This window comes from Babylonia areolata, chromosome 26 (assembly GCF_041734735.1).
Source record: "Babylonia areolata isolate BAREFJ2019XMU chromosome 26, ASM4173473v1, whole genome shotgun sequence".
Taxonomy (NCBI): Eukaryota; Metazoa; Mollusca; class Gastropoda; order Neogastropoda; family Buccinidae; genus Babylonia; species Babylonia areolata.
This window is the reverse complement of record NC_134901.1, coordinates 29,917,404-29,938,402: the sequence shown is the minus strand read 5'-3', so window position 1 is coordinate 29,938,402 and position 20,999 is coordinate 29,917,404. Positions and strand designations below refer to the sequence as shown.

The 20,999-nt window shown below is 42.7% G+C and overlaps 2 protein-coding genes across 3 annotated transcripts in view; one reads left to right on the top strand and one right to left on the bottom strand.

The window, feature by feature from the left end:
* Positions 1-15,305, bottom strand: part of LOC143300288 (uncharacterized) — a 69,557-nt gene extending 54,252 nt beyond the window's left edge. The window contains exons 1-9 of the mRNA XM_076613883.1: positions 15,233-15,305; positions 12,897-12,968; positions 11,688-11,897; positions 10,835-10,925; positions 9,677-9,694; positions 4,514-4,601; positions 3,540-3,753; positions 1,873-1,987; positions 407-510 (exon numbers count right to left, since the gene is read on the bottom strand). Of these exons, the coding sequence (XP_076469998.1) occupies positions 407-510; positions 1,873-1,987; positions 3,540-3,753; positions 4,514-4,601; positions 9,677-9,694; positions 10,835-10,925; positions 11,688-11,897; positions 12,897-12,968; positions 15,233-15,296 (976 nt within the window). The 5' untranslated portion in view covers positions 15,297-15,305. The remainder of the gene's footprint in view (positions 1-406; positions 511-1,872; positions 1,988-3,539; positions 3,754-4,513; positions 4,602-9,676; positions 9,695-10,834; positions 10,926-11,687; positions 11,898-12,896; positions 12,969-15,232) is intronic.
* LOC143300687 (N-terminal EF-hand calcium-binding protein 1-like) overlaps positions 15,288-20,999 on the top strand; it is a 28,879-nt gene continuing 23,167 nt past the window's right edge. Inside the window, exons 1-4 of one of the 2 annotated variants that reach the window (XM_076614535.1) lie at positions 15,288-15,421; positions 18,759-18,783; positions 20,485-20,593; positions 20,877-20,999. The exon at positions 20,877-20,999 is cut by the window's right edge and continues 1 nt beyond it. In XM_076614535.1, coding sequence (XP_076470650.1) covers positions 15,368-15,421; positions 18,759-18,783; positions 20,485-20,593; positions 20,877-20,999 — 311 coding nt within the window. In that variant the 5' untranslated portion in view covers positions 15,288-15,367. The remainder of the gene's footprint in view (positions 15,422-18,758; positions 18,784-20,484; positions 20,594-20,876) is intronic. The other variant, XM_076614536.1, reaches the window with a different exon arrangement.

Below are 20,999 nucleotides of genomic sequence, written 5' to 3'. Positions count from 1 at the left end.
ATGAATGAATGAATGAAACTTGATTGTTTATAGATAAATGATCCTTACATAAGGGAAAGCAAAGCCTATGGCATGAAGGGAATTAAATATGAAATGTATCAAATGCAAATAAAATAGAGAAAATCTTTTGATCCACAAACACTGGTAATTTCCATATCACATTAAGTTTCAGGAATTTCATAGTTATGTACACACACACACACATGCACCCACACACACACACACACACACGTATGCATCCATATACAGATCTCTGTCATAAAGTCTTGTCTAAAATCTATGTTTTTTCTCTTTGTGCATAAAACAGAAACAGCACAAAATACCTGACACCACAAGTTCAGCCAGAAAACAGCAACTACAACACCTTTCTGAAAAACCGACACCCCCCTTCCACACCTACACCCACCTCCATCCTCATCCTTTCCTCCCTTCTCCCCTTTCTCATCCTCGGCCAGCACCTCTTCCTCGGAGAGCTGATCAGTGAGGGGGTAGGACACGACCTCGTAGCCACTGCACACAATTCACACTGCCCCTTTCATTTTCTTTTCTTTTCTTTTTTTCCTTACACAGAAAGTTCTATTCGTCTCACAATCAATGTAATATAATCCACATTCAACTGTATGCTAGTCAGTTATGTCAAACTATGACAACCAGAACAGCAGAGGAGGCAACTGCTGTCCAGACTTACAGTGGAGTTTCTAGCTCAAGTTACATCCCTACTCTCTCAGCCAAGAGGGTTTTAGCTCAGTTGGCATTGGGATAATCCCAAAAGGCCATCTAGGCCCCAAGGTTGCAAACTTTTAGAGCCAGTGCAATCTTGCCTTCAACTCGGGAGTCCTAGTCCTTCACAAAAGACTAAAGACTTTCCACTGCAATGGAGAAACCATTGATCACACAGCTCTCATTGTTGGCCCAGCTGTAAGCTTATGATACAAGCCAAGCAATGAGCCCACATTTAGCATGTCATGAGAAATAACATTTGACATTCAGTCAAGTCAGCATCACCAACAATGATCACCAATAATTACAATAAATAGTCACTATGGTGCAGGCAGCAAACTGTATAAACTGACAGTAATTTACCAGTTCATGGTTCACAGTTATAAAAACAGGATGTAGATGTCCATTGTTATCGTAACCTGTAAGATTGACTCATGACTACTCACAACTGAACTTATCATCAGAGATGTGTGTTGTCACAAAGGCTTTTCCAACAGTGTCCACCCCTCCCTACACTGTTTACACCTCCACTCCCCTCACCTTGCAACCTTATCATTCTCTCTGGTACATTTTCAAAATGGCCACCATGCTTTTCTCACACAGTGAGGCATAAACAGTACACATCAACTGAATAAAGAGGCATGGGGGGTGGTCTTAGTGCCTCAACCTCTCGTCACCCACCTGTAATAATAATATTGTTATTGTTGATTTGTAAAGTTCCTTCATGACATCCGGACAGAACACTGGCTGGACTTTGAAACACTTCATTCCATCCAGCTACAGACGACAGCACAGAGGTCTTCACTCAGTCAGGTGGAAGTGCAGTGAGTGGTCACTTCATGCAAGGAAAGGAACAGAGGCAGACACACACAGAGTGGTGCTGTCAGCATGGGAAGGGATGGTTGTTTACTTTCCTTGTCCAGTGGTGCCAGAGTTATTTCTAGGGTTGCTGCAATCTTAGTGCTGGCCAAACTCCACAGTTAACTCTAAAACAAACCAAGATCACTACACCCCCCCACCCCCTCCAGTCACACACAAGGGTGTGGGTACAGGTTTCTCCACTACATCCTCAATCATGTTGAACAGTTAATGATAAAACAAACCTAGATCACTACACAACCCCCCTCCCACCCCCCACACCAATTCACATACAAGGGTGTGGGAATAGGTTTCTCCTCCACGTCCTCAATCATGTCAAACAGCATGGAGCCCTGCTTTGGGGGGAAGTACTTGAAGCCAGCAGTCACCTGGATTTCTCTTCCTTGATCTGGACACAACCAATCACAGGTAGAGCACATCTGAATTGACACAAGACTTGTGATTATAACTGATGACCTCAGTGGGCCAACAGAAACAGCAACATGTACACACATACAGTGGATTTTTGTGTGTTTTTTAAAAAAAATATATTCCATTTTTCACAAACACAGAGTTAACAAAAAATCTTTCATTATTTAATTTTCTACATACACAGTATTGAACAACACAATCAGCGGCTGAAGCCCCTGCCCCCCCTCCCCCACTCCACACACACCCCCTTTTTGCCCCCTGAGAACCATCTTAACCCCCATCCATCTGACATGTCTCCTTCATTTTGCCACACATGTCAAATTCACACACAGACATATATACATACACACACACACACACACATACACGCACACACACATATTATGTGATATATATATCCTCAGTTTTACAGCCTTAGTCCCATTCTCTGAAAAAGAGAATCCCCTCCTTAAAAACAAAGAAAAAAATAAAGAAGGCACCAAATGAAAGCCCTAATCCTTACCCTCACAAAGTTGCCCTGACCGGACTCTCTCACCTTTATAACCTATACCAGCACTGAGTAAAACCTATACACATACACCAGGCTCTGTGGCCAAGTGGTAACTGTTGGATGCAGGTTCCAATCCCAGTGGAGGTAGGGGGGTTTCGGCCAGCGGCCAGCTCCTACGCAGAGTTGAGTATGCTGTGGACTTAAAAGGGAAGACTGGGACCACACAGTCGAGTATCACCCACTTCATGGATGTGCCATCAGGTGTGTTGCTCAAATTGTTGACCAAGACTGCAAGTATCTATCATGGGAGACTGTTGTTGGAAGATTGTGGTGGTGGGCTCCACTCAGGGATGGTGGGGTGGGGGTTGTTCACTCAGTCTGGCTCCATGACCAAGACATTATTGTCCTCAGTAGGAGGTTTAGTATATGGTGTCCTAAGTATGTTGCATCAGGCACTATCGAACAACACCTAAGTGACTGAACAGTAGTGCAGGGTCTCCTCTGGTAAGTGGCCTCTTGGGAACCTTACATCGATGGTTCCCTGTGGGCTGCCTACACTTGGACTGCGACAGACAAACCTGGGTGTGGCTTCATATGGGAGCCTGGAATGATTCTGTGGGAGTTTCCTCCAGTTCGGTGCAGTGAATTTTGGACGCAAGTCAAGATTAGGCACCTACAGTTTGCCGAGATTTACAATTCTTCCTGAGTAATAATTCCAGCAATGGATTAGAAGATTTTTTGTCAGAACTTCTTTGAAAAACGGATGACAATGATTCTGGCAATGAATTAGGGTTTTTTTTTTATCAGAACTTCTTTGAAAAATGGATGACGATGATTCTGGTGATGAATTAGGTTTCTTGTCAGAACTTTTTTGAAAAACGGATGTTGAAGATTTTAAGAGTTTGAAGTGACAGGTCCACTGTGTTGTTCTGACCTGAACCAGATCATGTTCTGAGAGTGTTGAGTCTAAAACCTTTGGTGCTGGGGGTGTTTTTCACCCAGAAACTTGGCAGTAAAAGAGTGAAAACTGTCCCCTCACCCTCCTCCACTTCAAAGCCGTCATCGTCCTGGCAGGTGACAGCAATCTTGAAGGGCTGCCCCTGGCGGATGATCAGGGGCGACTCCTCAACAGCGATGACCAGCTTGGTGGCCAGGCGTGATGGGAAGCCGTGCAGCCACTCCCCCACGTACAGCATGCCTGATGCATGCTGCATCTTGCCTTCCCCATGGTACATGTCCTCTGCAAACTGGCCCTGCACACAGCATATGTATGTCCAACTGGCCCTGCACACGGCATATGTTTGTCCAACAAGCCCTGCACACAGCATAAGTATATACAACTGGCCCTGCACACAGCATATGCTTGTCCAACAGGCCCTGCACACAGCATATGTATAGCCAACTGGCCCTGCACACAGCATATGTTTGTCCAACAGGCCCTGCACACAGCATATCATAGCCAACTGGCCCTGCACACAGCATAAGTATATCCAACTGGATTCTGGCCCTGAGCACAGAATACAGATAATTATACAGAACACACAACCATGTTCATCAGGGCAGACAGGTCAACCTGTAGGCCCACACAGCTTGCTCACATTCCACACTGCGAGAGGACACAATAGGATTACTAGAAAGTGTGGTTCATTCTGATGCCAAGTTTTCTTTCTTTATTGTAGTTCTCACATTGTAAAAGAAAAGCATGGAACTGTGAGAAAGCATGTTCCACAGCTCAGCAAGTACCACAGTGCTTTTGATTCTGACAATATTACCATCATTGTAAACACCGACATGTGAGGTGATCTATCAAAGATCCGTGTGAATTGTCATTCTTTTAGTTTTGAAATCATCCAAAACTTGCTGGTAGAATTTCTCAGGCAGGGAGGGCTGCATAGGCTGTAATCCCTACAGCACAGAAAGGGTTAACTATCATGGGAGTCTTGCAGAATGGAATCCTCAAGAAGCTTCACATACTTCAAACAAAGTAAGAAGGGAGGGTGGAGGCTTACTGACCACATATAATGTTCCATCTGCACAATGTAGTTCTCCGTGACCATGTCGTTTGTCCATCACCCAGTATCCTTCATACCAGTCTCCATTACTGCACACATCACCACCAACAGTCTTAGCACACAGATCATGCAAAACAAAAATAATGTGCTGAAAGTATGTACATTTGTCGACAAACTCTGAAACCTGAACAACGGTAAATATATAAATATATATTGAAAGAAAGAAACAAAAATAGAGAGAGACACAGACAGAGAGGGAGACAGAGAGACAGAAACAGAGAACACAGTGCCTGGTAACCAAAGTGATCCACATGATCCCCACTTTTTGCACATTCAATGGAGTCCTTAGAAAAGTTTTAGGATAATACTCATCTCATTAACAGTAAACACTAAATATCCAATGTCTACACTTACATAGTGAGTTGGAAAATAAAAACAAACAAAAAACACAACACTTGTTACAGATATGTATATTTTTGCTGAACACAATCCTGTCAAAAAACAACAACAAAACAACAACATATATATACATACATGCATAATTTGTATATATCATGACATTTTACAAAAAATACTACTTGATATTGATATACATTTTTGCTTTACACATTTGTCATTATCTCTCTCTCTCTCTCTCTCTCTCTCTCTCTCTCCATATCTCTTTATTTCTCTATATATAAATATTACACACATACATACACATATGCACAAAGAAATAACACAAGAAAAACAAACATTTACACTAACTCCAAATGTGAACAGTCCAAAGAAAATGGCTGAGGTAGTATGTGACAGAAGTTCCAAGGATCAATGTCTGATCTTGGCCACTCCAAACCACAATAAAGCAAGAGGAAAGAAAACAAGAACCAAACAAATGGCCGGATGACAAAAATAATCATTTAACCTTTTGACTGCTGAATCTGGTGAAATGAGACCAGTCAGGCATAAGCCTGAACTGCAGTCACTGCTTTTTGTGTTGTTATCAATGGTGGGACTGAAACGTAATGCAATCCCAAGGGGAACAAGTCCAGATTAAGAATGATGACTGACATTCTGACCTGTAAGCTCTGCCTTGCCTAAGCAAGGTGACAGCCCCATCACTGACATCCTGATCTGTAAGCTCTGTCTTATCTCAGTGAGGTGACAACCCTTCACTGACATCCTGACCTGTAAACTCTGTCTTATCTCAGTGAAGCGACAGCTCTTCACTGACATCCTGACCTGTAAGCTCTGTCTTATCTCAGTGAAGTGACAGCTCTTCACTGACATCCTGACCTGTAAGCTCTGTCTTATCTCAGTGAAGTGACAGCCCTTCACTGACATCCGGACCTGTAAGCTGTCTTATCTCAGTGAGGTGACAACCCTTCACTGACATCCTGACCTGTAAACTCTGTCTTATCTCAGTGAAGCAACAGCTCTTCACTGACATCCTGACCTGTAAACTCTGTCTTATCTCAGTGAAGTGACAGCCCTTCACTGACATCCCGACCTGTAAGCTCTGTCTTATCTCAGTGAGGTGACAGCCCTTCACCGACATCCTGACCCGTAAGCTCTGTCTTATCTCAGTGAGGTGACAGCCCTTCACCGACATCCTGACCCGTAAGCTCTGTCTTATCTCAGTGAGGTGACAGCCCTTCACCGACATCCTGACCTGTAAGCTCTGTCTTATCTCAGTGAGGTGACAGCCCTTCACCGACATCCTGACCTGTAAGCTCTGTCGTATCTCAGTGAGGTGACAGCCCTTCACTGACATCCTGACCTGTAAGCTCTGTCTTATCTCAGTGAGGTGACAGCCCTTGACCGACATCCTGACCCGTAAGCTCTGTCTTATCTCAGTGAGGTGACAGCCCTTCACCGACATCCTGACCCGTAAGCTCTGTCTTATCTCAGTGAGGTGACAGCCCTTCACCGACATCCTGACCTGTAAGCTCTGTCTTATCTCAGTGAGGTGACAGCCCTTCACCGACATCCTGACCTGTAAGCTCTGTCTTATCTCAGTGAGGTGACAGCCCTTCACCGACATCCTGACCTGTAAGCTCTGTCTGATCCCAGTCAAATGAAAGCACTTTATTGATGTACATCCTTATCAGCAGCAGTCAAGGGGTTAAATAAAAATGACCATAAGACACACGTCCAGTTCAGCATCAAATACAGTACAGATTACATTTGCACATACAAATGAAAAGAAACAAAAAAGCACACCATGATGAAATAAAATGTGTGAATAAGGTTAAAATATATACAACATCCACAATATAAATACAATACAATACAGACACATACACAGAGTCACACACACACACACACACACACACACACACACACATCTTTTCACCTCCCTCCAGGACTTCAAAGCTCAGATACTGACCTTTGCTGACACACATAAACATGTGTATGCATGCACACATTTTTGTACTGAAAATTTTCCCGTATTGACTTTGACCTTTATTCTAGATGCCATGCCAAGGACACGCTTAAAACAGGATATTGATATTTCTCTTTGTATCAAATGTCATCAACGGAAAAAAAAAGAGAAAACTGCATTTAGTGCATGTTTTGTTAAAGAAAAAGAAGAGTGCAATAATTTTGAAAAGATCACCCATCGCCACAGAATGGTCACATAAGGTTATATGATACAATGACCATGTCTCTTGTGACGCAGCATGCAAAAACCCAGCTATAATCAGAATTTTGACATTTGTGTACTTTCAGAAAGTTTAAAAAAATCACAGACTGACATACAGAAAACAGGACTGATGTATCACGGGGCTTTTTTCTATAATTTTTTCAAAGCTGGCGTGCTCAAAAAGAATGAATGGAGAAATTGGCTCATGAAAAAAACATACATTTGCTGACTTGCAACTTTTGAACAAGAATTATCAGAACATGTACGTGGTGTCAAAAGATTCAGAATTAAGTAAATTATAAATTTCAAAATGAAAAAAGCACGGGGAAATTCATATTTTCCTTCTGTGTCTCAAACGAAGTCAAGAATGGCGAGTGGAGGAGTGATGTCATGCCCAGAAAGAGCAGTCAATGTTCAAATGAGAGATAAAGGCCTCATTAGTGTTTGAACAAAAAAAATGTGTCCCGTAATCTGATTGATCTTTTGAACTTCAGCTTTAGATTCCTAATTAAAATAACATTTACTAACCGCAGTCATTTAGTGTATTGCCACATCATCGGTTGATATAATTTCAGAATAGCCTGAATTTACTGAATATTGCAACTTGACATGAATGTGGGCAGCGTATGCACCTGAAAACATTAAAAATACTATAGTTTACCAACAGAAAAGATAACACCTCAGAGGTGTGAAATTCGTGAAAATCTTGATATTCATTATTTTGACCCTGATGACGTGTTTTTGTACATAGCTGAGAATAGCTGGCTGTGACTTAAACTGGGTTTTCATGTGCTGTGTAACACTATTCTGCATAAGCCACACCCACAGCAACACAACTGGCCCTCCATTTCCTCTTGGAAGTGAATAGATAGACAGTGTGGTGCTGGATGTAGCCGTGGTGTGTTTGTGGAGGGGTTGTGTGTGTGTGTGTGTGTGTGTGTGTGTGTGTGTGTGTGTGTGTGTGTGTATGTGTGTGTATTGTGGCTGCCTAACTAATGGAGCAGAATCACTACACATGTACAGCCCTGAACACAGAATGTGGCTGCCTAAATGGTAGAGCAGAATCACCACACACGTTAAAAAATCCAAAAAAAATAACTGATACCAGCAAACACGAAAGTTACAACTTTTTTTTTTTTCAAAGAATGTGTGAGTTGCAACCCACAAAAGAAAAAGAACATGCAACACTGGAACACCACCTGTGTATCTGACAACACAAGAACATGACCTGTGTATCTGACATCACAAGTACATGACCTGTGTATCTGACATCACAAGTACATGACCTGTGTATCTGACATCACAAGTACATGACCCATGTATCTGACATCACAAGTACATGACCTGTGTATCTGACATCACAGGTCATGTATCTGACATCACAACTACATGACCTGTGTATCTGACAACACAAGTACATGACCTGTATATCTGACATCACAAGTACATGACCCATGTATCTGACAACACAAGTACATGACCATCTGACATCACAAGTACATGACCTGTGTATCTGACATCACAAGTACATGACCCATGTATCTGACATTACAAGTACATGACCTGTGTATCTGACAACACAAGTACATGACCTGTGCATCTGACATCACAAGTACATGACCTGTGGTGTATCCGACAAGTACATGACCTGTGTTTCTGACGACTAAGTTAATAAAACCTCTTTAATAAAGCCTGTTTCTATATTAACAAAAAAAGTAATGATTATTTTAGATTAGTTCAATACATAACTGCTGCTTCAAACACTTAAAACAAATATCACATGCTCTTTCACATCTGCATGCAGTACTGTATTCATGAAGAAAAAAAAAGCAACTGTTTTGCTGGAAGCCAAATCTATCATAAAAGGTTAATATTTTTGCAAGCAAAATAGCAACAACTGATATGAGACACAACAAAAACTGAGCGCTTGTTAGAACTATCAGTATACACAATCTTCTTTAAACATACATTCTTTCCCTGAGAAGAAATCATTGTTAGAATTCAGAAACATGTCAGAGTAGAAGCTACAAAAAAAAAAGAAGAAAAAAAAAGAAGATACTGGACTAGAATCTCAAACAATGTGTTACAGATACAATGATTCCGAAGCCACAATGGTCAATACAAACTACTTTAAATGTATATTCCCTCCTTCAGCATTTAGAAATCATGGTTAGAAATCAGAAACATGTAACAACAGAAGCCATAAGATATATAAAAGGTACTGGGCTAGAATTTCAAAGAATGTGTTACACATGATTAATTGACAAAGTTTATCTGAAGTTAGAATGGTCAATTCAAACTACTTTGAATACATGTTCCACTCTTCAGCATTTAGAAATTATGGTTAGAATTCAGAAACATGTAACAACAAAAGCCATAAAATATATAAAAGATACTGGGCTAGAATTTCAAAGAATACATTACAGATACAATCACACACTAATAAATCTGGAAGAAGCCATAAGGAGACAGAAGACAATCAGATCAAAGACTACAGAAGCATGAAATAAAAAGAAAAAAAAAGTTGAGATTTTGTACCTGAGGATGTGTTTCCCCCTTGAGACAAGCAGAAATTAATAAACCAAAAACAAGTTAATCATTAAATCCTTTTTTTTTTTTTTTTTTTACACAACAACGAACAACTAGATAATCCAAAAATTAAAAAGCACAACAATCAAACTCTCACACACACACTCTAAAGCCAAAAATGTGACTTTTGTGGTTGGGGTTGATGGGGGAAGAAGGGGAGAGAAACGTCAATGGGGTGAAAGGGCAGAAGAGGAGACTACCAACAGCGATAAAGTCAAACTAAATAAAATGTCTGTGGGATGAAAGGGTGGCAGAGGAAACTATTAACTGCCAGAAAGTCAAACTGAATAATGTATGGAAAATAGTAAAAAAGAAAGATTGGATACCACACTGGCCTAATAAATTTACATTTTATGTAAAAATGTAATGTCTTGATAATCTTTTGGGTATGGCAGTTCTGAGAAGAAAAAAAGAAACATATAATGAAAACAGAAAAGCAAGAATAAAGAAGAGGTTTGAGTGATACAGAGAAAAGCATTTTTCAGATCACGGCTATTAACTACAAAATAACCTTCTGTGCCTCATTCCTTTTAGCAAGGCTGGATTAAAAATAAGTATGTTCTTGTTTATCTATTATCCTTGATAAAGGATTTCTCGTCTTGCCTTGAATGGTCTGGAAATCAACTATGGTTTTCAAAACAGTTACTATACTTTCAAAAAGTTCACTTAATAAAAAGCTTAAAAAACCACATATATGCTTATGAGATTCTACTCATTAACACAGAAAAAAAAGGACTATTATGTTCAATGAGACATTAACTTTTCTTTTCTGGAACCCACTTTTAAAGTTTCATTAAGTATATGTAGACTTATTTTAAATTGAATATTTCAAAGCCCGCTGGCACAACAGAATATAACATCAGTCTGAAATATTACCCCATAACATTTTTTCTTCTTCTTTATTCCTTTGTGCTATACAGACATTTCATCGACAAAGTAGATGGAAAGAATGTTGCACATAATGTTTTTTTTTTCTTTCTTCCTTTGTAGCAGTGTAAAGGGAAAGAATGCGGGGATGAACTACTGCTATAATATCCCATGTTCAACTCAAAATTTAGAAAAAAGTATTTAAAAAAACAAACAAACAAAACAAAACAAAAAACTCACTCATACGTCTGACACCCTTCTCCATTTCGGTGATGATGGTCAAACTGTCCTTTGTAGACTTCTTTGGGGGAAGTTCGTAGAGTACCAAATCCTGCACATTGGTCAGAAAACATCAAGCATTTGGGGGAAGGTTTGCACAGAATGCACATCAACACATAAATAGCACAATCCTTCACTTCCAAATTCATACACTGGTTAGAATTAAAATCACTTTCAAACTCAAACCCATTCATACACTTTTTAGAACTTAAGTCACTTCTGAACTCACACCCATTCATATACTATACAGAACTGAAATTACTTCCGAACTAACACCAACTCATATACCATATAAAACTTGAATCACTTCTGAACTCACACCCATTCATATACTATATAGAACTGAAATTAACACCAATTCATATACCATATAGAATTTAAATCACTTCTGAACTAACACCCATTCATATACCAAATAGAACTTAAATCACTTCTGAACCAACACCAATTCATATATCATACAGATTTTAAATCACTTCCAAACTCACATTCATATACCATATAGAACTTAAATCACTTCCAAACTCACACCCATTCATGTACCATATAAAACACTTCCAAACCCACTGACCTTCTGCAGTAAACATCACTTCACACTGTGTACATACTGGTTCTTCCTAACCTTGCTTTTTGTTTTCACACACTAATTCTCTTCTGCAGTAAACATCACTTCACATCATAAACACTGGTTCTTCCTAACCTTGCTTTTTGTTTTCACACACTAATTCTCTTCTGCAGTAAACATCACTTCACATCATAAACACTGGTTCTTCCTAAACATCACTTCACATCATAAACACTGGTTCTTCCTTACCTTGCTTTTTGTTCTTCACCCACTGGCCCTCGTAGACACTCCCATCAGCATACTGCATGACACCATGACCGTGCATTTCTCCGTTGACGAACTGTCCAGTGTATATGCAGTTTGTTCCAGAGAAAAACTTGGTGCCATGACCATTGATTTCCCCATCGATGAACTGACCCTCATAGTATGTCCCATCTTTCATCACCAGCTTGCCATGGCCTGCGCAGTGATCAGATACCATGACAACAGTTGCTGTTTTATTTCTGCTTTGATGGGTGTTCAAAGCAATATCTCAGCAAGTTTAGTTCAATTTTGATGCTTTTGTGTGTGTGTGTGTGTGTGTGTGTGTGTATGTGCATTTTTTTTTAAAGCAAAAAGCTGTTAAGCATGTCAACATGGCTGCCAGGATGTTTGGAACAGAAGAGGTGGCTAGATTTTGTTTGATTTTCCTCACAACGTTGACAATAGCAGCTACGAAAATGTGATAGAAAACAAAAGTAATGTTGTTGTTGATCAACTGAAGTGATTCTGGTTATCCTGATGATGATTTCATGCTACAAGGTACATCAACAGGAAGGGGTTGTGTTAGAAGTGGGTTTAGAAAAACCCAATGTTTTAGAGTGAAATCTTCATTTTTGGGTTTTTATTTACTGTGAAACCCTCCAGATGAAATCTTCAAGCTGAAATATTGTTTACAATGAGCTTTTATGTTGTCATATTGTGTGATAGTGTTTGTGGGTTTTTGGGTGGGAGGGTGTGTGTATGGGTGTATGTGAGTGTCTATGTTTATTGTTTATATTTAAAACAACATGAATGTGGAGGAAAACAACATAATTTCACTTGATTGTTGCATCTAATACATTTGCCAATATCTTAGCACCATTTTCACCCATAAAATGAACAAACTTGAATTTTCTTCTTTTCCCCCCCAAAATATTCACAAAGTTGGGGTTTTTTTCCTAAAAATCTGAGTTATCTTCCCATGACTGGAAGTAATCCCATCCTGTCAACACTGAACTCATGATAATGATATTCTCCATTCATTTTCCTTCAACTTCAAGAAAACATGTATATCTTTTACATACTTTTGAGCATTATTCAGTGTTTTGTGATTTTTTTAAAGAGCCTGGTGATCATTTTGCAAAAATCACAAACAGTTCTGTCAGTCAAAGGGTTAAGCAATATCCAGTCAACGAAGTAAATTTACATTGTACTTACCATGCTTCTTGCCATTCTTCCATTCACCTTCATATCTGAAGAAATGGTTTTCATACACATACACCCCAAACCCTGCAACATCCAAAGGACTTCACATCAATATGTATTAGTGAACATCTGCATAATGTTTTTGTGAGCTTACTGAATATTTCAAATTTGAAGAACTGAATTTCAAACACTTGTAATCGATTGCTTTTAATTCTACTAAGTATATCCAACTTAAGAGAAAGATCTGTCAGTAAGCTTGTGTTCATGTATGAGCTGGCATGTGTGTGTTTGTGTGTGTGTGTGTGTGTGTGTGTGTGTGTGTGAATGTTATCTTTCTTATGTTTATAATTTCTAAAACAATGCAGATTAAAGAACAAATTGACCAGAATGCCGGATTAAGGAACATGCACTGACTTTCTTCCCTTCCCCATGTCTAGAGTCTGCTGTACAGCACAACATGCAGTCAATCTTTCACACCACTTTTATAGTTGTAATCTTTTATTGGTAGAGTACAACATGCAATCAATCTTTCACACCACTTTATAGTTTTAATCTTCTATTGGTACAGCACAAAATGCAGTCAAACTTTCACACCAATTTCATAGTTTTCATCTTCTATAGATGCAGCACAAAATGCAATCAATCTTTCACACCAGTTTTCACCTTCTATAGATGCAGCACAAAATGCAATCAATCTTTCACACAAGTTTTCACCTTCTATAGATGCAGCACAAAATGCAATCAATCTTTCACACAAGTTTTCACCTTCTATAGATGCAGCACAAAATGCAATCAATCTTTCACACCAGTTTTCATCTTCTATATGAACATGTGTACAACTTGGCTGTCTGCCTATTGTTCAAGATCAAGTCAAGCAGGAAAAGACTGCTGATATAAGGGCAAAGGTCATGACTGCTGGCCACCTGACAAGTAATCTGATACAAGTGCTGACCTATCTAATGAACTGCAGTGCTCTTTGTGACAGGTGTTTTGTGATACAGTGTGAAATCTTTTTTAAATTTTTCATTTCTTTAGCATGGTTCCAAAAGTGAGAATCAAACAGCTTTTGTGAGACTACAAATCACACTTGATCTGCAAATGACTATAAAAACTATTACAGAATATTGCAAAGAATACTTACTGATTATTATATCATTTTAATGGGGTCAACCTGTTGCACACTGAAAGGGGGGAAGAGGGGACTTGAGGCACCCATTTGTTTTTTTCTTAAAGTCTCATGGCCCTGGACAACAGTAACATAGTGCAATAGCCAAGTGGTCAGAATATCTAACTTTCAATCTTAACAATATCCTCCATTTGAGCAAGGGCACAGGATGTTCAATCAATCCAATGAAAACCCAGACACTGCTGTTCACCCTCAACAACAAAACTGCCAGCAAATCACCATCAGCTGTCTTATTTGATGGAATTCAGATTGAAAAAGCCAACTGTCTACACTATCTAGGAATACAGTTCAACAGGATGCTGACCTTCAGAAAACACACTGAAAGCACTGTTCAACATGCAAAAAGGGTCTTTCAGTCTTAAAGGCAATGGCAACCAAAGGCATCAAACGGTGCCAGCTCTTCCGGTGATATCAATCACTCGTTCTGAGTGTGATCAACTACAGGCCAAGGCTAACAAAACTGGAATGCATGTGCGTGTATGGCCCTGGGGGGAGGGGCGGAGATTGGGAATGTGTGTGTGTGTGTGTGTGTGTGTGTGTGTGTTGGGGCCTGTGTAATTTTATGTTTGTGTTAGGCCTGTGTACATTTGTTTGGGCTTTCATATCTGTGAGACTGCATATCTGCTGTGCATGTGTTTGTGTGTGTGTGTGTGTGTGTGTGTGTGTGTGTGTGTGTGTGCGCGCGCGCGCGCGCGTGTGTATGTGTGTGTGTGTGTGTCACTGTGTGTGTGTATTTATCAACACATATTTCCTTATTCATTACTATTATTATTATCATTGTCATTATTACTCATATATTCTGTATCTTATTTCTTTATGTATGTGCTTACTTATTCTTATTTTATTTTCACGTTCATTTCTTTTCTTTTTTTAAGTATCATTTAATGATTTGTCCATTCATTTATTTGTGCATCTTATTCTATTTTTTCCTAAGGCCTGACTAACCACGCTGGGTTACGCTGCTGCTCAGGCATCTGCATATCGCGTATATTGTCCGAACACAGTGACACCTTGAGTAACTGAACTGTTCTCAGTTGTGACAACACATTTTCTTTCCGTTTCCAAGAAACGTCTGTCAATCGAGGCCTACTGTAAAGAGTTTTTCTTTGCATAAGTGCATTAAAACAATTGAAAGCAAGCCGTAAGAACAAGTCCAGCTTACCATTCCGCAAGAACTTGCGCTTCTCCCCAATGTACGGTTCCCGCCTGGCAGCACTGGTCGCCATGTTGTTTTCACTGGCGACGGGAATGGCTCTCGCGAGATTTGATTGGAGAGAAGAGGTCGACAACATAAAAAATGGCGTCTGCTGAAGCACCTGAGAAAGGCAATGGGATGACAATATTCCTGGACGTGAGTTTCCATGGATTGTGTGTTGTCGTACGTTTATTGTGCTGTGAAAGAAAAGAAAGTAAACGAATGCAAAGCACAGGGAATGTGACACCTTTCACCAAAACATCAAGTGCACTGACGATCACACACACACACACATACACATAGTGACACAGGCGCACACATTTAATTAGACTGCGAGCTACACTAAACAATAAACTGCTACAACAACTGGGAGGACTTTACCCAAAGTTGGAATGAATCCACACCAGACTCATAAGTCAAAGGATGCATACATCACGAGTTATGTTGGGGGGGGGGGGGAAGAAGAAGAAAAAAAAAGCAGTTAAAAATGTGCACAATCGTCTGGTATGGTTTCTACTTCTGGTTGCATTGGGGGCAGGGAGGGGAGGGGTGGGGGTCGGGAGGGGGTGGCAGGGGGGAGGGTAATGTAGTGGTTTTCAGCATTCTTTAGTGCCTGTATATAGCTGGAGTTTGGCGTCAGATTGTCTAAGCATTTGGCTGTTAAAGTTTTTCCAAGTGACAGTTGTTTGTTCTGTTTTCATTGGTGAGACAAAAAGCATATTGTGGCTTAATTGATATTGTTATTGTATTATTACTGTATTAATGCTTTGTAACAAGACTTCTCAAATGCATTCATAGCTGGTAAAACCATTCTTAGTCACAGAGTATTGGTAGGGTATGTTTTGTATGCACATTTTGTTTACCCTGTAACTGGTGCAAGTCCTAAGTAAAAGATCAGATGGCAATTCCAGGAGCATCTCCTCAACCAGTTGAGAGGCAGATTATACCCCCAGTGTTGCAGTGCTTGGATATCCAGGTCCCTCAGCATGCTGACAGTGCTTCCCTCCTCCCTCCACTGGTGACCTCCATCCCTCCCCCCTCTGCCTTCCCTCTGCCCACACCTCTCCATCCTCCTCCCTCTGCCCTCCCCCTCTGCCCTTCCCCTCTGCCCTTCCCATCTGCCCTTCTATGTCTGTCCTCCCTCTGTCCACCCTCTCTGCCCTCCCCTCTCTGTCCTCCCCCTCTGTACTCCCCCTCTGCCCTCCCCTCTCTGCCCTCCCCCTCTGATCTCCCCTCTCTATCCCCCTCCCTCTGTCCTCCCCTCTCTGCCCTCCCCTCTCTGTCCTCCCCCTCTGTACTCCCCCTCTGCCCTCCCCTCTCTGCCCTCCCCTCTCTGTCCTCCTCCCTCTGCCCTCCCCTCTCTGCCCTCCCCCTCTGCCCTCCCCTCTCTGCCCTCCCCTCTCTGCCCTTCCCCTCTCTGCCCTCCCCCTCTCTGTCCTCCTCTGTCCTCTCCTCCCCCTCTGCCCTCCCCTCTCTGTCCTCCTCTGCCCTCCCTTCTCTGTCCTCCCCCTCTGTCCTCCTCCCTCTGCCCTCCCCTCTCTATCCCCCTCCCTCTGCCCTCCCCTCTCTGGCCTCCTCCCTCTGCCCTCCCCCTCTGCCCTTCCCATCTGCCCTTCTATGTCTGTCCTCCCTCTGCCCACCCTCTCTGCCCTCCCCTCTCTGTCCTCCCCCTCTGCCCTCCCCTCTCTGTCCTCCTCCTCTGCCCTCCCCTCTCTGCCCTCCCCTCTCTGCCCTCCCCCTCTGCCTCCCCTCTCTGCCCTCCTCCCTCTGCCCTCCCCCTCTGCCCTTCCCATCTGCCCTTCTATGTCTGTCCTCCCTCTGCCCACCCTCTCTGCCCTCCCCTCTCTGTCCTCCCCTCTCTGCCCTCCCCCTCTGCCCTCCCCTCTGTCCTCCCCCTCTGCCCTCCCCCTCTGCCCTCCCCTCTCTGCCCTCCCCCTCTGCTCTCCCCTCTCTGTCCTCCTCCTCTGCCCTCCCCTCTCTGTCCTCCTCCTCTGCCCTCCCCTCTGTCCTCCCCCTCTGCCCTCCCCTCTCTGTCCTCCCCCTCTGCCCTCCCCTCTCTGTCCTCCTCTGCCCTCCCCTCTGTCCTCCCCCTCTGCCCTCCCCTCTCTGTCCTCCCCCTCTGCCCTCCCCTCTCTGTCCTCCCCTCTCTGTCCTCCCCCTCTGCCCTCCCCTCTCTGTCCTCCCCGCTCTGTCCTCCTCCTCTGCCCTCCCCTCTCTGTCCTCCCCCTCTGCCCTCCCCTCTCTGTCCTCCTCCTCTGCCCTCCCCTCTCTGTCCTCCTCTGTCCTCCCCCTCTGCCCTCCCCCTCTGCCCTCCCCTCTCTGTCCTCCCCTCTCTGTCCCTCTCTGTCCTCCCCCTCTGCCCTCCCCCTCTGCCCTCCCCTCTCTGTCCTCCCCTCTCTGTCCTCTCTGTCCTCCCCCTCTGCCCTCCCCTCTCTGTCCTCCCCCTCTGCCCTCCCCTCTCTATACCCCTCCCTCTGTCCTCCCCCTCTGCCCTCCCCTCTCTGTCCTCCCCCTCTGCCCTCCCCTCTCTATACCCCTCCCTCTGTCCTCCCCCTCTGCCCTCCCCTCTCTGTCCTCCTCCCTCTGTCCTCCCCCTCTGCCCTCCCCTCTCTATACCCCTCCCTCTGTCCTCCCCCTCTGTCCTCCCCCTCTGCCCTCCCCTCTCTGTCCTCCTCCCTCTGTCCTCCCCCTCTGTCCTCCTCCCTCTGCCCTCCCCCTCTGCCCTCCCCTCTCTGCCCTCCCCTCTCTGTCCTCCGCCTCTGCCCTCCCCTCTCTGTCCTCCTCCTCTGCCCTCCCCTCTCCTCCTCCTCTGCCCTCCCCTCTCTGCCCTCCCCCTCTGCCCTCCCCTCTCTGTCCTTCCCCTCTGCCCTCCCCTCTCTGCCCTCCCCTCTCTGCCCTCCCCCTCTGCCCTCCCCTCTCTGTCCTTCCCCTCTGCCCTCCCCTCTCTGCCCTCCCCTCTCTGTCCTTCCCCTCTGCCCTCCCCTCTCTGCCCTCCCCTCTCTGCCCTCCCCCTCTGCCCTCCCCTCTCTGTCCTCCTCCTCTGCCCTCCATGTCCTCCTCCCTCGGTCCCCTCCTTCTGCCCCCCCCTCCCCCTGCCCTCCTCCTCAACCCTCCTCTCTCTGCCTTCCCTCTGCCATCATCCCTCTGTCCTCCCCCTCTTTCCTCCTCTGCCCTCTCCTCTCTGCCCTCTACCCTCCCCTCTCTGCTCTCCCCATCCGCCCCCCTCCTCCATTGGTCACCACCTGGCATGGAGATGGCAGCACAGGAGGGGTGGGAGCTGGGAAGAGGGCAGAGTTGAATTTATTCTACATTTTGAAAATCATTCTGAAACTCATCGCTTCAAACACATATTTATAAGATATGATACAGTTGTATATTTCATTTGAAAAGTTTAATTCTCATGCATGTGTTTTGTAACTATGATTCATCTTTCTTGTGTTATACTTATGGCAGTTATGATTTTACTTTTAAACATGTTACATTTCATCCACAGATTTTCAGAAGAGCTGATAAAAATGGCAAGTACATTGATGTGTGTGTGTCTCTGTGTGTGTGTGTGTGTGTGTGTGTGTGTGTGTGTGTGTGTGTGTGTGTGAGTGAGTGAGGGAGAGAGAGAGAATGGAGGTAGATGTGATACTGTATTGGTGCTTCAAAATTTATATACTTTATAGCTATTTATCCCAATGTTTATTGAAAATATGCTGAATTACATTCAGAATGACAGTGCTCTTGAAGAATATTTAAAGGTGAAGAAAGTGAAAGAAATAACCAGGAATTTCAAAGGAAAGAGGTAGGGTAGGTAGGCCATATTGTGAACAGCGTGTTATTCTATATGGTTCATGTACTGCCCCACTTCGAAGCGTTCTCACCGCATGCATTTCACGATTTAACGTCTGCTTCCACCTTGTTCTGATACCCTATTGAATATCTGTTTCCAAGAACCAGTCAAACATCAGCTATTTCTGTGCTCTTTCTTCTCTTTGTGCACCACTGCCGACCAAATTCACAAATGTGCTCCCCAAATCCTAAAATCAAGGGAAGCAAGTAGTAGGACTTAAACTTTGACACAGTTTGAAATAGCTAATTTGATTAAATATTTTGAATGAATTGTGCATTACCAGTGCTGTAAGAATTTAAGAAAGCATGTTGGTGACAGATCAGAACATCAGTCATAACAGGAATCTACAAAATAGTGTCATTTGCAATTATACCATAGGATATTTAGACATGAATCTATTTGCAAACAATGCTGCACAGTTACTTATTTTATTTTATTTTATTTATTTTTTTTTTTTTTCTCAAGGCCTGACTAAGCATGTTGGGTTACATTGCTGGTCAGGCATCTGCTTGGCAGATGTGGTGTAGCATGTATGGATTTGACCGAACACAGTGACGCCTCCTTGAGCTACTGATACTAATACTGACACTGATACTGAGTGCTCTCAAATAGGTGTGTTTGTGTGTGGTGTGGGGTGTGTGTGTTAAAATGTGTGTTTGTGTGTGTGTGTGCTTGTGTGATCAAAACCAACAGTACAACAGTGCTGTGATGTTCCAATAATATGTTATGTCTAATGAGTTTAAGACCAGCTTCTGTTTTGATTGTCCACAAGTACCCAAACCCATCATCCACATTTAGACTTACCCATTGACATTTACCCTCAGGCAACCCTGCTATTTCAACAGTTGAAAAATCGTTGAAAAGAAGGAATAGACAAACTTGTCCTGGTGTAACCAATCAGAGAAAACCTTCAAAAAAAGAAGAGCTAACTTTGACAATTGTACAACCTATTATCTGTACAATACACATGTTGAGCTGGTTGTTCCAACTGGATCGTTTGCAGTTAGGCCTATCTACCCTATTTATAGAGGATGAGTTATTGCATGTTTTTTGTTTGACATCTTACGTTGAATATCAAAACTATCTCTTTTCCTTCTCGTTTTCAAATGCTTTTTTATTATTAAAAGTTCCAAGATGTTATATAATAGATTCTATATATATTTATGTATATCATCCTGATTTTGGAGGGAGAGTTGAGGAAGGAGGGGAGGTTATTTAAAGAATGTATATTCATATTCAGTGACAGTGGGGGGAAAAAAAGAAAAAAAGAAAAAAAAAAAAACTGGTTGAGGTAATGAACTGACTCCAGTAACTAAAGAAAGCCAGTGATGCAGGATGAAGAACAATAATACTGAGTTAATTCATGTCCTTTGTGGTGCAGATGATGGCTTCATCTCGTGGGAAGAATTTGTGGCCTATTTTGCTGATGGAGTGATGGGCAAAGAGGAGCTTCAGACTCTCTTCAATGAGATCGACACCCACAACACAAAGTGAGTTCATTGATCAATTAGGCCGGAACACTGTGTGATAGGAGGAATGTTGCAGACTGGTTAAGACACTTATCTGCCAGTACACTGTCCATGAGGATCTGGGTTTGAATCCCGGTGTCACTCTTTCTCTCAAGTTTGACTGGAAAATCAAAGTGAATGTCTTGTCATTTAGGTGAGATGATAAACTGAAGTCCTGTGTGCTGCACGCACATGGCATGTGAAATAATACAATGCAATGGAATGCAATACAATGCAATACAATACAATACATGTTTGTGAGCAGCAACATCGACACGGAGGAGTTGTGTTCCTACTTCAGTCAGCACCTGGGGGACTTCAAGGAGATGTTTGGCACCTGTGAGGACCTGAACAAAAGCATGACGAAGGCCCTGTACTCCACTGCCCA